The following is a 25,337-nucleotide window of genomic DNA, read 5'->3' as shown; positions in this document are numbered from 1 at the left end:
TACACTCACTGTTTATTCGAAACCAATCTGTTTTGAAGAAAAAGAGAGTAACCTTACTGTTTTCTCTGTTATGTCTTTCAATTCCCAGAACAACAACAAAAACCTCCCCGCCAAATGCAAAATAAAAAGAAAAAAAAAAAACCAAAACACTGCTTGGTATGAATTGCACAAGAGTATGAGTCGAGAAATACTTCTTATGTGTCTTCACATGCACATGCCAAAAGGTCTCTGCCAGAGCTATTCTCTATTGGAATTTACAGGGGGTTGTGAAGAGCAAATACTGAAGCACTGTCTTGCGTTTTCTCCTTTAAAATACTATTTGAGGAGGAGCCTGAGGAGCTGGATTGCTCAAAAAAGGATCTGTTTAATATCTAAGATAGAACTCCTGGTTTGCTAAACTGTAATTGAAAGGTAAATTTTGAGAGAAAACAAAATTAAATTACCATTTGCATAGTTTATTGTTCCTTTGGGATTTATAAAAACATCCCCAGTAGTCTTTGCCTCCACCCAAAAAAACTATCTTTGTGGAATTACAAGTTTTAGATTGCAGTTTTCTCTTCTTTCTGAAAGACTTGAGCAATTATTTGAATTCCTTAAGAGTATGTTAAAACACAGGAGACAAAAGCCTCAGCTTCTGTTTTCAGTCCTGGTTGTGGAGAAAGGCAGTGTTGCAGCGTATGCTGTCCATTGGAGGACCAGGCATTTCTCATATAAAAACATCTGAAATGTTGTGAGCATTTTTGATGCTGTTTTGGTTTTATTGTTTTTCTGTATTAACTAAAAACAAGCATGAAATGCATGGGGCTTTTAGTGGAAACTTCAAATATGAAGTTAACCTTACAGTTAAAAAATTAAATATATTTACTAATGACCCTTCTTAAAGGGTGAAGTAATTGGAAGACATTAAGTAGGAAGATAGTACTGTGTGTCTTGGCTTCCAGAAGGGGTATGATGCCAGCCTGCTCTGGACTGCCAACATCCCAAAAAGCTTCCTCACTGGCTCCCTTCACCGTGGGTTGCCTGTATATGTCTCCTGGTTCTTGATGCTGACGCAGTAAATAAAACTTTGGCAAGGTTTATGCCACAATGGGCCTGAATTGCAGATAGTCTCTAGGTGTAGTTCCAGTGTAGTTGTTCATAAATTGAGACTGCTGGGTTGGGCCAGTTAGCAAATGAATCATTTGTACAGTTTTTACAATGTTAATTCATGGTTTTGTCCATTGATGGTGGTTTCAGAAGCTTATTAATCAAATATGTATTGATGCAGATGGGGAGCAGTGTATCTGAAAACCAGGTTTTCTCCTGACTTCTTGTGGAAGTAGGTATAGAGTAGGAGGAAGGAGGAAAATGGAAAATGCTTTCTCTCCCCTGCTCTGTCTGTTCTCCTCAGCAAGGGGCCCAGCAGAATCTATTTATTTTTAGGCCAAGATAGGATTTCCCTCTCTTTGGGTATGCTTGGCCTTTTTTCACAAAGGGCAACGTTCAGTGCGGGTTCCTTATGGGACATTGTTGTTTGTCAACGTGAAATCAACAAAGGTCCTTGAGAGGGGGTCTGGTTATGGTTATGGTAACCATCCTTTCTGCATACCTTGCTGGTTGCTCTTCCTTTCAGATGATAAAGTTTTGCAGTTTCTGGAATAAAGAGCTGGAGTGGATCTCAGCTAAAGTGGAACCCAGCTAATATTTGTCTAAAGAAGTTGGGTGAAGACTCCCTGGCAGCAGCTTGGCCATTTGCTGGGCTCAGTGGAGCTCTGGTTGCCAGCACATGGCTTGGCCAAGAGGCCCAGATGCATCTTGAACCTGCTGCTGCTGCTTTGTGTCATGGTCAGGGCTCAGCCATCCCAGGAAACACAAAACCACGTTCCGGGGAAATAACCAGACTTAGCCCATGGGAAGCACCTAATTAGATGGGTTTATCAGGTGTTTTGTAATTACAGAAATACATAGATAATTGTTTTCCTTTCAGCCAGCTTGTGCTTACCTCTCTTAAGAATGTGCCATGGAGAAAAAAGGTAAACTGCTATTTAAGTGTACTTTAGACTGTAGATATTTAAGGCAACTGAGCCATAACAGTGAACAGTGCACAGAGACTACGCTAATGTTTGAGTAACATGAGATTGATCCAGAGCTTTTTCTTTTGCCACCCTTTTCTGAAGTTTTAAAATTTAAATGCATAGTATGCATAGTAACAAGCAAGAATGATCCAGATGAGTGATCTGTTTAATTGTAAGAGGTAGCATATTTGCTAAATTATAGCCAGATTAGGATTCTGCATTTGATGATTTGGGTGTGGTGGTTTTTGGTGGTTTTTTTTTTTTTTTTTTTGTTTGATTTTTTTTTTAGATCCAATGAATTATTTGAAAAATACAGTGTACAAAACAGGAAGAGAAAAGTATTTTCCAAACAGTAGATCAGTTAAGCTCAGCTTCCACTTGATGCAGCTTTGTTCTTGTGTCTTTCATCAAAATGTAACAGGTTCCATCCTGAATAGTTATGTTAAATACATATGCTATCTTTTTATTTAAAAAATACTTTATGATTAAGAAGTATTGCATGATAAGACGTAGACTAGCCCAGGACTAGCTCAAGAAATAATCACCTTGAATAAACAAATAATGCTGGGTTTACCTTATCACTAAAAACCAGTGATTATTTTGGACAAAGTTCTCTTGCCTCATTGATCAATAATTCACTGAGTTATGGAGGTATTTATATGTTCCATTTGGTACTAGACCAAATTTAAAAAATAAATAAGAAGATTTACAGTTATTTACTGTAGATACTTCTTTTGAATTCAAAAGATAGAGAAGAATTTATTGCAATATATAATGTACAAAAAGAATTCAAATTATTAACCTCAAGACATCTGTTCCTGCAGTCTCTCATATAGATAAAGCTTTTAATCAGAGCAGAGCTTCAGGTTGTGAGTAGAGTTTTCTCCTGCAATATGTACCAGGCACCTCCCTGTGCTGCCAAGCCAGTGCTCAGTGCTTCCTTTTCCTCCTTCTCCCTGACATTGCTCTCTCCAGCCATGAAGACCCTTGGGGTAGCCCTGTGGTGAAGAAAAAGTGGCCAGTGCTGCTGGGCTGGATTTTACTGGAGCACTGCACAGCACTCCAGCCTCAGGAGAGGGCAATGAGCAGAGGGGAGGCTGAATTACTGCTGGTCAGAGGCAGGGAAGAAGGGTCACTTAAAAGTTAGGGATATGTTTATATGTGTATATATATATATATATATATTTATATTTGTGTGTGTGTGTGTGTGTGTACGTATAATGCAGAGCAGAGTTGGAAAAGAGGAGATGAAGAACATGCAGAGACTGACAAAGAAGGATCATCCTGTGGTCAATGCAGAAGATTGAGACAACTTGAGTTTATTGTGCCTCATTCACCTCCAGTGTTGTACTGCTGCACCTTGAAGGGTTGTGCAGGCACCACAGGTTAGATATGGTGAGACAGACTGAATCAGCAGAGACTCAGTCTCCTTGTGTGAGGGAAATGGCAGCCATGCAATTTCAGCACAAAAATCAGAGGGGAGCAAATTCAGAGGGTCTTGTGCTTTTCCTGCTTGGCTCCACAGGCTGCTGTTCTGTGAAAAGTGTTGATAGACTTGAGGTTTTGGCTAATGTTAGGTGTTTCAAAAGTAGTCAATGGCAATTGCTGTATTACTACTTATGGTTTTAAACATGTGTCTTTTGTAGTTTAATGGGAAAGAGAGGGTGGAGAAATCTTGTGGGCAAAGCTGTGGAAATAGAGGGAAATTTTCTTAAGTGTCACGTTAAAGAGTTGAAAGCATATTTTGATTTAATGGCACCAGTAAACCCCTCTGCATTCATTTTCTATTGTGTTGTCTAACTTAGCTGTTGGTTGCAAAAAAAGCAGAGATAATTAGTGTTTGAACTGTGGTAATGTAGAAACCAGGACCAGAACTGCAGGTAGAAAATGCTGTGGAACCGCTGAGGCCCTGCATTAGAGAACTCGCTGTCTACTCAGAACAAACAAAACACAGAAGTGGAAAATTGAGGCATGGAAAGAAAAGTTTGTTCCATAAGAAACCAGGAAATGAGCTCAGGGCTTATGATTATCATCCTGTGTGTTATTTCCAAGCATGCCTTCTCTTTCTCAGAAACAAAAAATACTAATACCAAATTACTGAACATTTAAAAAAATGTTCTATTCCACTTTAGAATGAGCAGCATTTTTTCATTAATATTTATGTCATTATATCAACTGTTATTTTACATAAATTAGTTATATATAATATATCAAATTTTAAGCAATGGCTCTGCTAGATTTACATGGATTGTAATATCAAATGTTTCCTGCTTGCCAACATAATAGTGCCTTAGGAGAAAATGAGAATCATACCTTGTGGCTCAGTCAGTGCAACCCATTATGTGTGTATACTTTATGTGTGTATACATGTAAGTTCTTGAAGAACTTGCAGAACAAAAATAAAAAGTTATTTTAAGAGTCCCTTAACAAATATTATCGGTGGGTGAGAAATGAGAATGCAGAAATGTAAAGCAGATTTGGTTGAATAAATGCTGGACAATTAGCTCAGCTTTCTGCAGAAAATGAATCTGTTTTTCAACTGCAAAACCCTCACTGGTGGATTCAATGAGTCTAATTGTGTTCTCACACTAGTAGCATTTAATGCATTAACACTGTTCAAGTTAGAAATCCATATAATAAAATAAGATGTAGATGTTTGAAAGAATTCAGTTTGAAGTTACAATACATAGGCAAATACAAAAGGGTCTCTGAAAAAGTGTCTGTATCTAGAATGCTATTACAGTTAAGAAAATGTAATTTGTATTCAGGATAACTTAGGGTTTTGATGTATTCATAAGAGAAGAAAATCGTTATCTTTGGGGAATGGCAACAGAAATAGCTTCACCTATTGCACTCTGCATAGAGATTTGAATTCTATATCTCTTTTTGGCATTGGTCTTAGAAAAAACAGATCTTTTTCTTTTATACAAAATGAAAGCCTAATGACTTGGAATTGGGAGTGTAGATGTCTTAGAAGTTTGTTATTAAATACATGTTTATTTCAGTAGTTGAGAGCCTGGCTGAAGATTAGAATCACAAAATTTCAAATTGAATAAGTAATAATGTTCTTTTATTTATGCTGCAATTTACTTGGGAGAAGGATGGGAGTAGCATGACAGTAGGATTTTATGTTCAAAGTTACCATGGTAATGCAACCTACTACCTGTTGCTAAGACTATGCTGTAGCTGTTATTACTTTTATTACAGCTTTTTATCCTTTAGTTTTTAAGGTGTTTGTTACAATTCAATTTCATTTTTAGGAAAACCAGTAAGCTTTGCCATTTGCCAGGAGGGTTCTTTAGTAAAAGCAGTGATAGCAATGCAAGAACCTGATTCTACTGACATGGCTCCTGTCCTCTAATGCAGAGACATTTACAAACCATCAAACCATGTAGGAAGACAAGATTATCAAGACAGTTCAGTGCCCTATCTATATTAACATCCACTTTTCCCTGTAAAGTCAGTGATCAATATTTGGAGACAGAAATGCCCCACCAATAACACCATACAAAACATACAAACAGGTGGTTCCTAGGATCCTTGGAGGATCCTGTCTGCTTTAGAATATCCCAGGATCTCTGTTACTGTGCCAACCCTGCTGAGCAGCAGCAGTATGGTAAGCCTGAAGTCAGCCAGAGTGCTTCCATTTGGGATCCCAGCTGTGAGACTCTCAAGATACCATTAGCCCCTCTAGATAGTAAATGGCTTGGTCTTTACAATACACTGCAAGGAAAATATATACCAAAGTCAAGATGGTTGTCTAAACCATGCCTTTCAAGTATGGAGGTGGTGATAGATGACTTCTGTGCTTGAAATGCTGTATTTATACAGCATTCTCTCTTGTTGGATTCTTGTTTTCAAGACCTGTCTCCTGGTCTTATTTCTATAACTCCTATCCTTTCCTGCTAGACAACAACATTGTCTATCTTTTTATGTGCATGTGAAAGCCATTGGCTGAATTTTTCAAAATTTGTACTGGCAAGTACCTTCCTATATCTGAATCTCTCCTGTTTTCAAGAGGAAAAGTTCCTAATTAAGCAGGCTGTGCAAATTGCCCATTCTTATGCTCCTCTCTGTATTCGTGTCCAGTGGTTTAGCACTTAATGTAAACTTTTATATAAACTTTTGTATTTTATCTAGAAAATACTGAAAGTTAAGTAGATAGCATGCAGTAGAATCAAAGAGGTAAGTTATTGTGTTTTATCCAGAACAGTACTCCGATGGCTGTTGCATAACAGGTGCTGTTTTTTGTTTAACTGAGCTGTGGGATAATATTACACTGTACGAGTGTACACAGTACATATGTGTTTTGAGGGTGTGCCTACATTGGTGTGAACTAAAGGTGCATGTATCTGTTCTGTTTCTTACCAAATAGTCCCAGGGATAATCACAGTGAAAGGCATACTCACAGCTAAGGGGTTTGGTGTGGTCTCAGTTTTCTGAATACAGTCCTCAAGGGTGAGGTCTTGGATTCTTCCCTCCTCATATTTTGCTTTATAATCGTGGCACCTAATTTAGGAAAAGGGTCTTAGACTCCATCTGCATCAGTCAGAAACATTTTGGGTCTTTGAAAATCTCTTTAAGCATTAGTCACTGGGCGGAGGCACCTACTTCACTCATTTAGACCTACGAGCTTGTGAAATACGTTTGACCTTGAGGCAATAATTCGTAGTCCATTATCAAACTCAAAAACAAGTGAAAGAATTGCCAGTGCAATATAACACATTGATGTTTTGGAAACCTACCTTTGTTAGCTCATGAAATGGAGGGTTGATGTCTGTCAATCGACTGTGGCCACTTTTACAGTCAGATGTTAGTGTTGCTCTACATTTGCTCATGCAAGAGCAGACAGGTCTGTGAAGGGGGAAATGTGGGTGCTGCTTCAATATCTCAGTTGCTGATGACTGCTGTTTTCTGGTTCTCGATGGCAGTTTTTGCATCCTCTTGGTTTTCACATGTCTGCAAGAACTCTTTCCAAAGTCTGCAAGTTTTAAGAGCTATCCTTCAAGATTCGTCAGTTCAGTCTTTTCACCAGTCACTGGTGTCATATGATATGGTTGAAGAGAGGATTTCTGGAGTGTCTGTAAAATACTCATTTAACTTGTTCATTTGTCAGAATGGACAGCTGTTAAAGGTTTGCCTGTGGATCCTTGGGTCTTCCTCTCTATCCAGGTAAGACATACCAGGAGAATTCCAGCATTGAGAAGGGTTTTATGAACAGATTGTCAGCTTCTCTTTCATGCATTTTACTAACTAGGAGTGATAGGGATTTACTGATAGGGAGTGGTGATGGTACTGTATGGTTGGTTAAGATACAACTGTGGTATGGATTTTGGTCAGTAAAGTAGGGCAGAAATTAGTGCTGGCAGATAGAGTAAAGCAGTCTCAGTAGTTCTTGTTTAACATAAGAACAACCATGCACTTCAGAATACTAAGAAAACAGAACATGCGTGAAGTGTCTCATCTGCAGCTGGAAAAGGAATTTTTAATAGCTGAATGTCAAGTAATTGACTGGTAATAAATAAAAATAATTCATGCACAGGGTAGGACCACTACAAGGGAAATTAAATCATTTTCTGTGTAAAACACATTTACAAAACTGAACTACAGTTTCTACATCATCATTTTATGCTCTTTTAGTAAAAAGAAGTACCATCAATTACTTTCCTTTGCAGAGCATTTTGAAACAAAACTGCAGAATACATTGGATGAAATCAAAACTTATGAGCTCATTAGGACTACTACCAGAAATAGTAGAATCATCCAGCATACAGCATGGAAAAACTTACATTTTGGAATGTTTACATGCTTAAAAATTCAGTGCTTACAAATGAATGAAGTGAGGTGGCTGCTCCAGTTTCTCCTTCTGCAAAGGGGAGTCATCCTGAGTCTGTAAGCCTTAAATCAGTCTCTTTGTGTCTGTTCAGAGGAAATGGTTTTGTTCAGAAGATCTGATGCACATGAGAAATCTCTATAAAATGCCTTCAACAAAAAAGAATTTACAGTAACACTTATAGCACTAATACAACAGAATGAAAATAATCCAAACCAGCATGAATCACCATGAACAAGTATTAGATGTCTTCAAATAAAAATATAATTCCAGTAATTCTGGTACTCACTTTTAACATAGCTTTTCATTTGAGTTTGCTACTTTTAGAGAGCAATGCTTCTCTCTTTTAGAAACCTTTCCACTAGAACCAGATTGATGCTTAAAACATCATCAAGACTTCTTCCTTCAGGTCAGAAATCCCAAGCCTTTTCATAACTGAAATAGTGGAGGTGCCATGGGCTCCATGGAGTCCACAGGAGGCCTTACTACTGCCACTTGGTTTTCCATGAAAAGTTTTCAGCCACTGCAGTATGTACCCTGAACAGTCAACTTAAGAAATACTGGAATGAAGATTGTAAGAAAGCTTGACTGGCATAAATACTTGTAACCTCTTGTGAATTTGCTGTGGTATTCCAGATTTACCACATAGAGCTGTGTACTAAATAGAATCAATAATTTGGTGGTTGGTCCTGACTTCTGCTGGATGAAGCTACTCTGTTGTTTTGTCACAGTTATGGGCCTGTTTTCTCTCCTAATTTGTTGTGCTTGCTCAGTGAAATTGAATCGCATGCTGTTTCAGGCAAGTCTTGGAGAAGTTGTTTTCCTCGGTGCAGATGGCTCTTTCCTCCAGATGTGAAAGGCAGTTAAGAGCTGCCTTATTTTTTTCTTAACCCTTCTGAACCATCTTGAAGTGCCCTTGATGCTATAGTAGTGCAGTGGTTCTTACCCTATAGATGATTTTCTTGTGCCTGTGATCTGTCATGCGTGTCAGTCGCAGCACTGGCTCCATAAACGTGTTGCTTTGGTTTATTTGGTTTGTGTTCTTGTTTGTTTTAACAACAACAAAGTAAAATTCAAGAGCACAGCAGCCCCTGGGAGATCTCCCTGCTGGAAGCTCTTGTGGCAGCTTGGCACCAGTGAGGGTGCAGCCCCTGGTGTTTGCAGCTGCAGATGTTCCAGCCTTGCATCTTCAGCCCAAAGCAGTCAAGGAGAATCTGTACCCTGACCATTTCCCTTCACCCTGCCTGTTTCATTTGGGAACACAATGAGCTGTCAAAATTTCCTGCTTTGTTACCACAGAATTCCTTCCTTTCTCTCTAAAAAGTAGTATTTATCTAAAACTGCTAATTGCATAAATTGTCAGAACAACTGCTTAGCTTGATTCTTAAGGTGGAGACAAAGAGATGTAAAAGTCTGGTGGACTGATGAAAGTCAGCCTCAAAGTCATCTGCCAAAGCAAAAAAAATAGCATTGAGTGTATTGCCATGAACAGCCCAAATTAATGTGGCAAGTTGTATATCTGGTGCAATCCCTTACTAAGATGTAATTAAAAGTAACAGGGAAGAATATAAATATTTTCCAAATACGTGAGCCAAGAAAAAATGGAGGAAGGGAGGTGTGGTTGATTTAGCCCACCACCACTTCCTAACTAATCTTTCTCTAATGATGTAGAGAGAGACTAGGTGGCACCTGGTGAAGTATTTTGAAATAACAGATTCATGAGGTAGAGCTACCTGATAACATCTTTGACTCATCAGAAACTTGCCTTCCCTCAGGATAAAGTTAATAATCATATAAGAATATAAAGATTTTAGCAGCTTTTCCTAAGTCAGCAAGGATGCAGATTTATTCTGTATACAGGTTCCTGTAGTGCTAGAGACAGTCCAAAATTATATTGTCTGTAAAAAATTTAAAATTACACAAACAGCCAATTCTAATAATCACTAATTTGTCATGACTTCCATTCCTGGGGCTTGCTAGTTCAGTAAAACTCATTCACATTTCTTACTAATTCCATCAATAGCTCCATTGCTTTCCCTCTCTTTGCTGAAATTGCTTTGAATAGTGTACATAAGCATCTAATTTGGCTAGTCTGTAGGTCTGTATGAGACAGCAGGACCGTGGGAGGAAGCTGGGCTACCAGGAACATCAGGCATCTGGGCCACAGAGCAGCTGGGACAGAAGAGGTGACAGCAGCGGTGAACTTAATTTAAAATAGCTGTAGCTATCAATACCTGGTATCTCCCAGCATTGTGTTATCCTTAAGGATTATTAGTGCTCTTCTGTGTCAAGATCATCAAGAAAAATTCTTTAGGACCATTCCCAGCATAAATTTTCTAAATATCATGGAGATTACGGAGTAATTGTTCCCATGTAAAAGTTTTCTTTCGGTGCACTGTGTTACCTTCTTATTTTTAGTCTTCATTTGTTGCCCTCATCTCTTGCCTTCTCTTGGATGTTTAATGAGGTTCATATTGTTGAATTGCACTACAGTATTGCTTTCTTTTACTTTTGTCTAACACTTAGTTATTTTATTTGAGGTAATTAAGTGTCTTGTATGGTCTACTTCTGGTAAGCCCACCTTATCTTTTCATCGGTGTTACAGTTGTCTACCTACCTTTAGTGTTCTCTCTTTAGTGTCCTCAAAATTTGGGCTCACACTTCTGAGATCAGAGTTAAGGAATCCTTTGATACATGACTGTATATGATTTTCTTTTTGTCTAGTACTATGGTACCTCCTCTGATTTGATAGATGCATTATTTCATGCCTAGAAAGAATATCAGTCTTTCTGGTTTTATAGTATCATATGTTTTGGGTGTTTTTTCAGATTTTTGGAGTCTGAATTTATCTTTTTTTGTTTTGTTTTTAATGTCTCTGCTGATACAGTCACAAGTGACATGTTTATTAGTGTGTAATACAGGGGATTACTTGCAGATTCCTGTTAATTCATTGGTGCCTGCAGAAAAACAAAAGCGTTGGTCAAGGCATGCTCTGAATTCACACCTGTTCTTAATTTGCTGATGCCTGTATCAGCAGCAGGCTCAAGCCTGCCTGATTTTTTTGGGTTTATATCATGCGTACCATGTGCTTGCCATTTTTACTCTTTGTGCACACGTGAGCCAATCTGATGGGGTTACCTGTGGCAGAGAGCAGTGCTTTTAAGTCTGGGTGCTGCTTCGTGATCTCTGGCTTGTGGGTGCTGGTGAATCTTGCGTCGGTGTTCTACAAACTCTCCAGCTATTTGCCTCCACCCTTCTTCTCTTTAACGTGAGGATCACGGGGGGATGGGTTCTTGTACCTTCATTGCCACAATTACATTACACATAATTTTAAGCTGCTGATGAAGGTGGACCCACGGCATCAGCATACCTTTGAAGTGGAACAGCTGAAGAGCAGGTAGAGGTTTGCACCTCCTGCCCCTGCTGTCAGGAGGGGTAATTGGGGTCAACAGCAGCTTGAGTTGCTTTGGACTGGTTCCTTAGAGTGGTTGGCAAGAAGGAGACAAGAACGGGGAACATGTGTTCTGTCTCTGGGAACAAAAAAGCAAAGTGAAAGTAAGGGTGAGAGAACCTAGATTTATATTTATAATCAAAAGTGACTGTGTTTGAAATATTCTTAATTTGCATGCACTCTCTTGTGTCTTTCGTATCTCTAAGGACCCCTAGAGGGCACGGAAGTTTTTCTCCACCTCAGATATTTAACTTAGTAATTCTACTTGGCTTTCTTCCCTTCAACATAATTGTAAGCACATTTTAAGTGAACATTAGATAGAAAAAAATTAACAGCATTTAACTAGGTCCTTCTTTTATGCTACAAGATGTTTTCTTGTTTTTAAACACAAGCAGTAGAAGCTAGCACTAGCAGCCAAATTCTTAAATTATTGTTTAGATTAGTCAGATGCTATATTTTTATCCAAGAGGAAATGCAATTCAAAGTAACTAAAAATTCACACTTCATTGCAAACTTTGATAGGACTACACTACTACTACTACTAGTGTGAGCTGTGTAAGGATGGGCAGTGGGTATGCTTTCAACACTGTGGTCTCTGTTTCTGTAGAAGAGGAATTAGTATGGTGAAGAGCTAGAGTATTCTTAACTAGAACCTCAAGGTCTCCAGACTTCATCTTATTTAAGAATTTTTAATATTTTGGTCTTTTTGATTGCCTGTAAAGGAACAATTACATTTCACTACAAGATACTTAAAATTATAGGCACATAAAATTGACATATGCTTGCCCACTACTTCCTGTCTACTTGGAGAGGGGTTTTATAACTCTTATATATCCTGGGGAGCATTTTTCTCCTTAAATTAGTTTTGCCTATTTAATCAATATTACATGGTAAGTCAGGAACTAGTCAGTGTGAGTTGCACAGCAATACACAGTACTAATTCTTAGTATTGTGTTGGCACTTCATCACCTTTAAATATACATGCTAACGCTCCAGAGTAATGCTTATCTGAGAACATCAGGTTTTCACTTACATAAAACAGCTGCAGTGTTTGAGGAGAAGGTTTGCGTTTTCTAGAGTGCTCAAAGAGCAGAAAGTAAAACAGAAACAAACAAACAAACATACAAACCACCCACCTAAGTGCAAAAATATCTTAATACTTTTTGGGGGGGATTTTTTCATCAACTAATGTTGTTGAGAGCAGTTCCCGCAGCTGTGGAGGTCCATTGGATTGTGGGCCTAGTCTGGGATTGGGACCTTTGTATGTAAAACCCTGACAGTCAGAGTCCTACCTGTTCTTGCTTGAGGAAAAAAAAGGCAGATGTCTGCACTTCTTGTGAAGCAGTGAGAGTCTGCTTGCTGGGCAAGAAGTTGTTCAATAGGATAATGTTGTTTAATCCCAGCCAGCAATGAAGGGTTTTTTGTGTCTTTGTTCTGATAAGAGGATCAGCTGTACTGCTTTACCCAATTACCCAGGGATGTCATGGGAGATGAATTTTTGGACCTTAGTTTTCCCACTGGAGGAGTGTAATGTCGTCACTTTGTATTAAAAAATAGATCTAGATGAAAACAGCAGGGAAAGGCAGCTGCCCCTTCTAATGTCTCTGGGGATTTTGTGTTTTGCAGGAGATGCACGGGTGAGAGGTCAGACAGGGGTTGTCTCCGAGCGCCGCGGCTCCTACCCATTTATAGACTTCCGTCTTCTTAACAGTAAGTGCAACCCTTCTTTCAGGTCTGTATTTAAATAAAAACAAATAAAAATCTCTACTGGAAGTGTATGAACCAAACTATCTCTTCTCATACATATCTGTACCTCAGCTGTCTTCACACAGTCAGCATTAATTCCATTATTTCCACTCAATGTCTGGCTGTGAAATGTTTTGATTGTGTGAATAGTCCATAATGCTCAATCTCTCAAATGTAAATACAGTAGGGCCATGGGGTGTGCTAGGGAAGGGGCAGGGGCAGTTCAGAATTAAAGAGATAAACCTCTGTGTCCTTTAGCCTCTTAGACAACAGTTGGAACAGATTTATGTGAAGCTGTTATCCGGTCATATAGAATTGGCACAGAAGGGGAGCATGTGACAGCACTGACCAGTGGTTTACAATAACATTAATTTTTCCAACAATTAGAACCCAATCCAAAGCCCCATGGAGTCTTCTCATTGACGTCAATGGATTTTGGGTCAGGCCAGCAGTGAACATCTGTTAAAAATAATCTTAACCTCATTTTGATTGAAGTTATTTTGCCACTGTTGTAAATAAAGGACAGCAAATCTAAAAAGAAAAAGAAACAAATCGAGGCCCTGTTGGTTTTTTTTTCACCTGATGGACTCTCTATACTGATGCAAACCCGAGCGTGTAAAAAAAATAAAACAAAAAGAACCACTAAGTCTTGGGTCCTGTAGCACTCAGCCTGGATGCTGTGTAACCTTCAGTGTATGGACACAGGCAGATCTTGATGTGTCCTTGTGTACTGCACAAGCAACCTTTGAAAAAACTGTTATTCACTGTCTTCATCAAAACAAACTGGAGCTCCCAACAGTTTCAGTGCTGACACTGTTATGCTCCTAGGGATTGTGCTTTTCATCAAAGAGCAATTGTCAAACCAAAGTTTGAATTCTCCTTTTTGTACTTCCTTGTCTGGGTGCCTGGGGAAGGGAGGAGGAAGTGGGGAGGGAAGGGAGCAGAGAGGAAACGAAGCGGGAGGGCTGGCTGGGAGTCAGGAGTAAAGAGGAGCTGGGGAGGGGAGGGCTTGGGATCTGATGGGCTGCATCCACCCATGCTGGCAGAGTTACTGCCACCCAGCAACGTGCTGCTATCAGTCCTGCTGATTAAAGGTATTTTCTGGGTTGTAAGCCCATCAGAGAGCTTGCTATGGCTGAGGTAGAAAGACATAAGGGGGTAAGATGGGTCCATCAGTTTTCCCCTGACAAAGGGAATAACTTACTGATTGAGCAGAGTTTTGAGGACAGTTTAGTTCTGACTTGCCAATGAAAAGCATGAAGAAAAGTCAGGTGTAAGCTAGCTGGAAATAGTATTGGTCATGCATGCCCTTATAAAAACTGAGAGAAAATAATGCACTTTTCATTCATGAAGTAGAAGTGGATATATATTCATATTCAAACTTGAAAATTGATTCTTTCTTTTTTTATTTTGAATACATATACATTATATAAAATTCGGTTTCTTTTAAACTTCAAAAGAGTTTTCAGTTTCTTTACCCATGGAGAAGGAAGAACCCAAGAATAGTTTCAGGATTTTTTTCTGGCTATAGGGCTTTCACTTCTAGCCCCTGTATGTGAGTCCTGCCATCCTCCAGATCCTGCCAGTTTCTGGAAGATGCTGGTGCTGTCTGTGGGCTTTGTAGAGAGACATCCATGGCGAGGGATGCTCTGGTGAATACTCAGCCTTTGATCATGCCAAGAGCAGGGTGCTCCACCTAACCACTCTAAATATAACTGCTGAACCTAAAAAGTGATGCCTCCTTGTGTGTGCACCTCTGGTCTAACAGGGTAGGGAACCTGGGAGTTCTGTGCTCCTATGCTCTCTCTCACGGAGACCTCCAGCTTACTCTTTTTACTCCTTTTCCATAACCTGAAATGTGTGGCTGGCTGATCATGATCTCTGTAAGGGAAAGCAGTGATCCTGATTTTAGATTCCCCATGGCTTTCAGGTTTTTATATATTTACCATTTTCTCTCTAAGGAGTAGTGTTGCCTTAATTTTTTGGTGCAAAATGAAATGGGATTTCTAGATACTTGACTACTGATTTTGTAGCTGGCAAGTGCACACTGGGCCTGGCTCACTTGGTGACCTACAAGTAAATGAAGATGCTCCGTGTCAGAGCATGCAGATGTGTTTTGCCAGGAAATGAACAGGCTTGTAATATTTGTTCATCTACACTTTCTGTTAAATCCATTTCTGCTGTGCAGAAATAGCAAAAAACATAACCACATAAGCAGCAAAAAACACGGTGCTGCACATCCCATCAAAAAGAAATATTTATAAATGCCACCACTGCACACTTTCCTGAAAAGTATCCAATTAATACCTGCAATAAAATTTTGTCACCATGTTGCATTTGTTTGGGGGCAGTAACTGGCCGGCAGCAACTGTATACTGAAAAATGTTAGTGAGGGAAGGAAGAGGCAGATGAAATGTTATAGTAAATGTTCTCAGAGGTCATCAACAAATGCAGCATAAACATTACTGCAGCTTCTCACTAACAAACTGAGCTTAAATAGCGACTGTTCTGTCTCGCATCTGAAATACTGTTCCAAAAAACAGTACCAGCCTTGTTTTAAAGTAAGGGAAAACACTGAAGCTCTTGAACAAGTTGACATCCATTATGTAAATTCACATGTAAAAAAAATACAGGGCATTGATTTAATGTCAGACTAAAGATATGTAACTTTTTTTTAGTGTACTTGCAGATTCAGTCAAATTAGTGGATGTTTCCCTGCTTTGTCTGTTAAGGGTTAACACTGACTAGACCATGTCTTCTGTTTTTTCTGGAGTCCTACAGTAAAGTCTCTGTGTAACTTAAGACACCATGAAGTCTTTTTGGATAGGAAAACTTCCTTCACTCTGAAAATGGGATCTTCTGTAGCCCTAATCAAAGCCAACTGTACTAATGTTGGCTTCTTGCTGTTTGAGTCTGTGATGCCATCTACACGTTCCTCCAGTGACTCTGCAGTATATAGAAAGTTAGTGTTACTTCACCTTGTCTTTGCCAGGCTGTCAGGACCATGAGGATTTTTCAGAATCCTCTCTGGGAGAGATACAGAGCTTTAGTGTCTTCCTGTCTTTTCTCTGCCTAGCTGCAAGCTTTCCTAGGCATAGTTGCACTGGTGGGTTTGGGGACTCTTAATAACTCTGGAGTACAAAATTGTGTCTAAAATACCGCTGTGTCACTGAGAACTCCTTGGTTCTGTTCTCTGAGGAGTGAAAACGTTGTGGAAACCTCTGTGACCTACCAGATTCTGTTCTCTGTTGATGGCAGCGAGTCAGAAGCTTGAGGGGAAGCCGTGTAGCAACTCCCAGCAGAGGGAGGACTCCTAAAATAAGAGATACAAATTTTGCACAGCCCTATAGTTTTATGGGAAGATGGGGTGATAGTTTTGTCTTCAATTAACTCCAAACAAAACCTCACAAATTTTAGGAAATTTTGACTCTGAACTGGGTAGCTGAAGCTTGAGTTACAAGAATTGACTGAACCTAGTGCAGGTCGAAATTGATGTTGGCAACTCATTGACACTTCCACATTTCAGTGAATTAAATGAACCTTACTGTGTTCACAGGACAGAAAAGGAATTAAATTCAATATTTGCAGGGTAATAATTTAGAATTCAAAACACTTCTGCAGTGAAAATTAATCCAATTTTCCTTTTAGCAGAGTATATTTTGGATTTGAGGAATAAAGGAGCATAGCTATGGTAAGCAATAATTTAGTTCTCTGATTCATAAAGTTGCTCAGTGAGTCATTGAAGCAGATCTCACTAGTGACTAATATGCATTGATTTCAATGGATTTTATTATCTCATTATGAGGGTTTTTTTGGTGGCTGTGACAGTACACTTCTTCATTGCCTTAACTCAAAAGTTTGAGGGAATTCCTTGTGATAAATCTGGACTTGTAGGTAAACATGCAGCAGTAAGCAAGACCTCACCCTATTGCAATTCTATTAGATGCTTTGTTTTATTGCCGGGTTCAATCAAGTAGAATAACAAAATAACATAGATTACAGCTGTGATAAGTAACTTATTATTTACAGCTTTGCTTGTCAAGCAAGTCAGAAGACAAGGTTCTTAAGACTTTAATTCTCCAGTTCCCATCTTGTTTATGCTATGCTTTTATCTGAATTAAATTTTGGCTTGCAAATGACAAAATTATTTAATTGACTATATTTAATTCCCTTCTTCAGTATTCACTTCAGTATTTATATATGTAACCTGCAAATTGGAGTCTCTGTACCCAAATGGTCTTACCCAGAGAGATATCTGTTTTCTTACACCTTGCACAGCAGGAACACAGAGTGGGATCTGAGAATATGCAAAATGTCAAAACATGTCTGTAGACATTCCAAAGGTATGTCTCTGTATTACTTAGGATCCTGATGTTGTCATGCAGGCAGAAGCTGAGTCCCAAGGAACCCCACCTGCTTTAAGCTTAGCATGGCAAATTAATTTATTACAGATTATATACTTCTTACTCCAGATGGTGATAAATGGTAATATTAGGTAACATTCCATCTCTGTCCTTGATTTGTTGTCTGATCTGAGTCAAGCAAAATACTCTGGTTTTCAGTTTGTTTGCAAATAAAGTGAATTCATCACATACTTTGCAGGAATGTGATGAATTAGGTATTGGAGAAATAAAATATGTTGTCAGGATTAGTCAGGGAAGATATGAAGTCATGAAAATGTCTCCATCTCAAAGAACCAAAGTCTGTGGACATTTGAATCTGTGGTTTCTGCCTGTCTACAGAAGGGTCTATTGCAAAATTTACATTCATTTTTGGGTTTGAATTTTGAACACTCCAGGGCTTTCAGGTAGGGCCCATCTCCAGGGAAAATAAAACTTAACCGCAGCCACCAACCCAAAACTGAACCATCAAGTAACCTGAACCCAATCGAGTGAGGTTAAAAAGCGTTCGGTTAAGCGCCTTGTTTTGTTGCCTTTGGCTAGAAAAAGAAGTGGGAGTGAGAGATGCTTTTTTAGATATTTCTGACCTAGGTTAAATTAGGACACTAAAAGTCTTGTGAGGAAGTTTCAAGGGCTGATTGGATTACTCAGAACCCAGCCCAGCCTGTGGAGATGAGTCCAAAGTTCCAGATGGTTTTTAAATTAGAAGGGGAGAGATCTTACGAGGTCTGCATCATTTCTACATAATACTTCCCCTAGTTCCTCATGGATAAACCCATCCAAAAGATACTCATCAACATCCCTAAGACACAGAGGCTTCTTAATCACATTAGCTTGTTTGAATGGGATGAACATTTCCAGAACTGGTCAGCCTGTGGCCTTGCTATCAGTTACCTATTCAAGGAAGAGAAATTAGAATCCTCTTAATACTTCAGCACAGAGATTGTTCTCTTTTCCAGTAACCCCTTGCTATATTAAAAAATCTTTGTATCATTGGAAGTCAATCTGGTTCATCCTTTTCATCAAATAATAGGAAGGGGGTTTTTTGGAGGAAGATTTTGCATTTCTGTATTTTTCTAAGTGATGCCATACACAAAATTTAATTTAATTTGATAAGAGTTTTTTTGAAAAGTATAATCTACTTTCTGCCATTCATGCTCCTTGTTTAACTTGAATGCCACACTTGCAGAAAAATGAAAGTCAGAATGTAAAACCAATAGATGCACATGCCATCATATGCTAATAAAATCCATCTTTTTGGGTTATGAATGCTTCAGGAGAACTCAAAACAAACAAAAAGCCTGCATGTGCTTCACACACCAAGTCTTAGCAAACACTGACGTGATACACTCATTTGTAACTTACTTTTTAGGACAGACTTGGGATTCAGTTAACTCAAGATGTCCCTTTAAAAGTTGCCAAATGATACGTGACCCATTCTGCCACCCCACCTTCTTTTCCTTGATTAGAAAAGGGAAAGGATGTACTGAAGATAACACTGAGGATACTTTCCAAATGACCAGAGGAAAAGAAAGAACAAGGAGAAGGGATCATTAAAATGATAAATGAAGGTTGGGTTTGCTGTTATTACAGGTTATGTTGTTTTTTCTCAAGGGGAGTGAAGGAGGAGGGGATGCACTGTTTCCTGTTGGAGAAACTGTAATCAGCTATAGAACATTAACAGTTTTAGGAAGAAAAGTTCCTGACTGCTGTACAAAGATTGAAGTGTCAAAGTAAAGGTTCATAATGAAATGATAATGAGATTGTGACAAACCAGAAAATAACATGCCATTTCCTAAGAACTTGGAGGAGTCTTTATAAAATGATGCCAAAATGTTTGTTTGCATAAAGATGAGTGATAGCCCAAATAAAGGCTTCAAGTTCTGATAAGAAACACATCTGAATTCATCTTAAAATTTGATTTAATCTATTCCTCTTCCTGTTATTATGACTAATATTCTGTTATTTAAGTGGTCTTTGAAACCCTAATTTCTCCAGAACTTGTTGTAATAGGATTATTTAGTATATAAGTGGAATTATTAGCATAATTCTTAACTTCTGTATTCTCTTTCAAACAGTATCAAAAAGAATGTGTTTTGGGATGGGGAGGAAACTGCATGACTAGTCTTTTTCAAAATGCCAATAATTGTGCAGGAAGTTCATGAGTTGGAAATTCAGCTGTAATGAGGCACCATCACTTCAAGTGATGTTCAAAGAAGTGGAAACTCCAGAGCCAGGTCACCTAGAAAGGTGATTTCTCAGAACCTCTCACACAAGCCAGAGAAGCACAAGTGCCTCCTCTTTAAGCAGGGCTTTGCATTGGTTTTGTGCACTTGTGGATGTGGCTGAAGAACAAAATTTTTACTCTGAAGCAGAAAATTTTAAACAACTTCTGCTGTACTTCTAATCTTTGCTTTTCTCAGATGTGTTCAGGGTCCCTCTCTCTTTCTCGCAGCTTCTGCTGTGAGAAAAGTTTTCATTGAAAAAAAGTTTGCCCCTCTAAAGAGAAATAATGCAGTTGCAACCTATATAAACAATGGCACCTGGCAGAGAGCACTTGATCTCTAAGAATGAATTTTTCAGAAGTCAAGGAACAAAGAATATTTTAGATGTTGGAGAAGCAAGTAAAAACAAAGTGTTTATAACAACTTTTTTGGCTTCCATGTAGTCTGAGGAAGTCTCAGAAGGATTTCTGCATTTACAAGATTTCAGAACAACACTTTTTTATCTGTAGCTAGGATATAGTGCAAGATCTTCATCTCAGTCTTCTTAGTTGCAGTACCCAGAGTATATTCAGATGATAAAATTGACACAATCTTACTAATTTTGAATCAATCATTTTTAGTTTCTTACACAGGTGATTGAGACTTAGAACTGGGGTATTCGTCTGAGCTTCTTGGTCCTTCTGCACCAGATTGAAAGCTTTTAAGTGACAGTCCTTCCACATAGGCTTCTGGTGGTTTGTGCATTTTCTCAAGCCTTTCCTCAAAACCTCAGTGTTTTCTTTCTGAAGGCTATTTGGACTACAAGGTGAAATGTATCTGGAAGGCCTAGACAGTCCAGAGAAAAGAGGTTTTCTGTTCTTCTAGTTGATAAGTGCTTTTTTCAAAATTCAAATTTAAAACATTAAGTTTGTCATTAATTTTTAGATCACCAGTGTTAGTTCAACTACCCATACTAATGCTGCTGTTGTCTTTTGGACACTGGTAAGTCTGTAACATAAGAAGATACTTGGAAGGTACAGCAGTTTTTTTCTATCATCAGTGCTATGCACTCTCCTGTGTAAGAAAAATTCAGCAACCAAGCATGCAATGAATATGCCAAACAAGACTTCAGTAAAGGTGATGTAAATGCATGGCATAGTTTTATGTGCAAAAAAAGGTATGTAATTGACTTATTTGAGAGGTATGTAATTGACTGATTCCTCCTAAGTCAATTACATACCTCTCAGGCTCACAAAGAGAAATTTTCTAACCAGCTGTCAAGCCCGGAACCAGTGCGGAAAATTGTAGAACCAGAGACAAATTGTTTCCCAGAATCCTTACTGTTTGCAGGCTGTCCAGACCTTAAATTGCAGGACTCATCCTCTCACCTTATCTTCCAGTTATCCCAGTACTTTCCCACCAGTCCTGCCTGGGTCTTCAGGCATACAGTGGCTGTGTATGAAATGCCTTTACATCCTTGGAAAAGGGGATAGGGTATTACAAATTATATGATTCAAAGGCAGCTGCTTGAGTACCTGATTTATTCTGCATCCTTTAGGAAAGAAGAGGAAAAAACCATTTCTCTTTTCTGAATCCATTTATTTTGAAAATTAATAAACCCTTTTTTTATCCACTCATGCTGCTGGGTGACCTGTTTTTATTGTACGCTGAAGTGCAATAAAATAACAAAAGGCAGTACTGTGAAGAAAAACTCAGAGGCTTTATTTGAATGCATAACAAAGGTTGTTTACTTTGAAAGAACAGTAACAATGTAATGAATGTCTGGTGCAGAGTTAAGTACACCCTTGTCCAAATTTGATTTATGTGATCATTTCTGGATGTTAACTCAACCATTGTTAGCATAACCTTCATCATTTTTATATTCATGCTGCCTGTGGGCACATGCTAGTGCAGCAGTGTGAAAGAAATGTGAAATAAAACCGGTAGCAGTTCCCAGTGCAGGAAAACTCTTTTCCTGAAATAACAGAGGTTGGTGTGTAGTGAGGCATAGATCAATTTAAGGTGAGAAGATCTGTGTAACTGGAGGAGCTGTGTTGGGAGAAAGAAGGCAGCCATTGATTTCTGCAGCTTATTAACCTCTTGAGGGCCATGTGCAGTAATGCAGACATCATCCATGGTCTGCTGGCGGGTGCGTGCCTGCGTGATGTGGCTGTCAAATTACCTGGAGAAAAATGCAGCCACTTTGGTTGCCTGCTAAAACACGGGAGAAACGCTGCGAGCTCAGGCCACCTGAGCTTTTGAAGGCAGAAGTTGAGCTTTGTGAGGAATGCTTGCACGGACACTTCTGTAAACGTGTGTGTAATTCATACAGGATGTCTGTGTAATTCATACAGTAACTTTGTTCAGTGTACAAGGCAGGGTTTCTGCCACCCCTCTGCTAGGCAGTCGCTCCATAGCATGAGAATGGGCATCTCTTAAGAGATGGAGTTTTTTAGGTAAGCAAAACATTCAGAAGTTGCCACAATGACTAAAGTTAAACACAGTTCTGGAGGGAAGTTTTATGGGTATAAACAAAAGATATTCTTGTTTGTCTTTCACGTTCATTTCAAAATTGCCCATAATTACTAAATCCTTCCCATGTGACCTTTGCAGATCATGGTCTTTAACCAGATGCTATAGCATATGTTCTGGTATCCATAGTTCCACAGCTGAAGTTCAGGGATATCTGCAGTAATATTTTTGATTAACTTAATTTGTAATTCTGTTTCATCTGAAGGCACTGTATGACTTGTAACGTGTCATCATCAAAATTTTATATTTACGATTTAAATTGAAATTTACAGTTGTCAATAAAGTAGTATGTTCAGCATTTTGCTGTAAGTCATTCACATAAATCCTTAATTTCACCTTAAAACTGCATCTTGATTTTATGTCAGCTAGTAGATCCCGTATGTTGGGAATGGCTTTTTGCTTCTGGGAGGTTCAGATGCAACTGCTGAGCTGAGAGCAGAATTTAGGTGTTCACTTTTGGCTGCATTGCCTTTTGCTCTTCTGTCCTAATTAACCTTTTTCTCTCAACTTCATATAGTTGTGCTTTACCTTTTTTTGTTTGACACTGATCTTGGAAGGGAAAAGAGAAAATGCTTGAGAGATTATACTTGTTTGGGGTGTGTTGTGCTCAGAGAAGGGCAGTGACAGTCCAATTTTATGCAAGACACCATCAAAGTACATTATTGTGGATGTCAGAGTAATCTGAGATGGGTCATAGCAATCAGCTGATAAGTCCTGTGATTCAAAAGCAGATCAGTTATTACTGAAATGACCCAAAGGATATGATTTTAACATGATATTCTTTTAAGTCGACATCCAGAGTTTGCACGTGGATAGCCTGCAGTGCTGGATTTGGGCTGTTCTGTCAAGAGCCCAGTTTTGAAAATACATTTGCTACAATTCTTTATCAGTATTATGAACTTCTTCCCTTATGCATGAAAATACAGAACAACAGATTATTGTGGGTAATCTTTTTTGTATAATATTTTAGAGTGCTCACCTGAAACATCAAGTCAGGTTTCAGGGGCGCTGTCTGCTGATGACTAAATTTGAATTGAGACCTATGACAACCATACAGAGCAATGGGCAGTAAGTTTGGTGGTTCAATTCAGAAAATATGTTTCATAATAAGAAGTTACTTGTTTCCATCTGACCTGTTCATGCTTTGGCAAGTATTATTTATGCTACTGAAATGATCTGGTAATCCAAAGGATAAAATAAACACTTCTTCATAATCCAATGTACAGCTGCTTGTTGGGACTCAGGCCAAACCTTCATTTTCAGATCATCCACAGCAACTCTATGTGTGAGTTTTAAAGACAGTTTAAGAGAGTGTAGGTGGTGATTTCAGTCATCTGTCTTTAACTGAAAAAGCAGATATTAACTTAGATAAAAATTAGTGGGAGCAACTTCTAATTTTTAATGTAAAAAAGTGAATTTTTTGTACGTTAAAATTTAAAGTTGTTACCTGAAAGTAGTAACAGCTTGTGGCTAAGATGGAAATAGGAAAGTTGGAAAGTTGAGAAACAGCTAACAGAAGTTTAAAAAGTGAATTTATTTTAAGAGTGTTTTGTTATCCAGGAATTAAACTGAATGCCAGCCATTTCATAGCAGCCCTATAAATGAAAAGAAATAAGAAAACAAGTCTACTAGTTCCTCCATGTGTTGCTGCCACTGGGTAACTGTTCACACCTACATTAGTCACTCCTTCAACAGGCCGTGAAATTGTTCCAGCTTTTAAAATGTGTGAGAAAATCAAGGCAGGTGCTGGCACATCATAAATGAAAACCTGACCTTCAGGCTGGTACAGTAGTGGTGTTGTTACTGTTTTCATTCTGGAAACCACATGGCTTGTCAAGATGCAATGAAGTTGTTTCGTGCTTTTATATTATTAAAACTCAGTGAGGTCTTGGGCTGCACATGAGAAGCATGAGGCTTACTTGGTGTTGGAAGTTCTATTGCTCCTCAGTATGTAAGGATGGCGTTTTTGGATGTTATTACTGACTTTGTGCCCCTCAGTGGCTGTTGGATTACTTAATAAGGAAGAAACTTGCTACAGAGGGTGCTTGCTGCTATTAGAGGAATCAAATCCTGAACCATCCATGATCCAAAAAAACCTTAGCGACTTCTCTGGAAATCCTCTCAGAATAATACCACCCATAGAAACAGTAGACAAAGTGATATTTTAATATCACAGTAGAACAGACATTCAGTGTTTTTTCATAAAAAGAGATGGAAAAATAAAAAACAGAGAATCAGCTTCAGTGTGTAGATACTTTTCATGAGCTCTTATTTAAACCAGTGCATTGCTACGGAGCTTCTTATCTCAAGAAATCATTACTTTTCTCTCAAAGGACTGTTTAATCTTCAGTTTCTTACAAGGTTTGTCTTACAAATAAAACTGTATTGTATCTTGCTACCTTTGACCAACTGTCCAGTTTCCGTCCTCTCTTTTTTCCAAACTTATACCAGACTGCAAAATGAAAACACCGCAGCTGAGTGGTGTTTTCTATTAAAAGTTCAGATGAAATTACCTAAACCATTATGAGTTTTAGAAAGCCTCCATATTTTTCTTGCTAACAATAAGGTAATTTAATTACTCTAATTAGTGATTTAATCGCTGTATAAAAACTACCTTGGTTTTTGTGTCTCATTTAGCCCTATATGAAAATCTCCTAATACAGCATTAGGGAATTAGAATTATCCTGGTACCGAGTGAAAAGAACATATTCAGTTGTGTAACCAGAAATGCCTGTATTATCTCAATATACCTGCTTTCCTCATTGCACAGCTGAAATATTTTCTTCATTTATAATTTGATTTAATATGTAGAAATGACAGCAGACAATGCCATAGGATTATGAACCTATTCTTATTTCTTTCTCTCTTTTATTCTTTTATTTTCTTTTCCAAATGTGGGTCACACATTTGTGTTTTCAAACTGTATTTTGAGTTCTCTTTTGGTGTCACTTTTTTGATTTTATACCCAAGATCACCTTGTACTTCTAGTGCTGTGCAATTTTTAATATATTCCAATGACACTCCTGTGAGGCATCAAAGTAATGTTATTTTCAGGTGTATAGTTAGGGAATAGAGGCAGAGAGGGTGAGAGCAGCTTTCCTGTACCTAGCTCTGCCT

At 38.5% G+C, this 25,337-nt stretch overlaps 1 protein-coding gene across 4 annotated transcripts in view; it reads left to right on the top strand.

Moving 5' to 3' along the window:
• PDE7B (phosphodiesterase 7B) overlaps positions 1–25,337 on the top strand; it is a 170,507-nt gene that overhangs the window by 119,568 nt on the left and 25,602 nt on the right. For all 4 annotated transcript variants that reach the window (XM_077175508.1, XM_077175509.1, XM_077175510.1 and 1 more), the window contains one exon: positions 12,965–13,048. In XM_077175508.1, the coding sequence (XP_077031623.1) occupies positions 12,965–13,048 (84 nt within the window). The remainder of the gene's footprint in view (positions 1–12,964; positions 13,049–25,337) is intronic.

The sequence above is a fragment of the Agelaius phoeniceus genome, chromosome 3, assembly GCF_051311805.1.
Source record: "Agelaius phoeniceus isolate bAgePho1 chromosome 3, bAgePho1.hap1, whole genome shotgun sequence".
In the NCBI taxonomy this organism is placed as follows: Eukaryota; Metazoa; Chordata; class Aves; order Passeriformes; family Icteridae; genus Agelaius; species Agelaius phoeniceus.
This window is presented reverse-complemented; position numbering and strand designations above follow the sequence as displayed.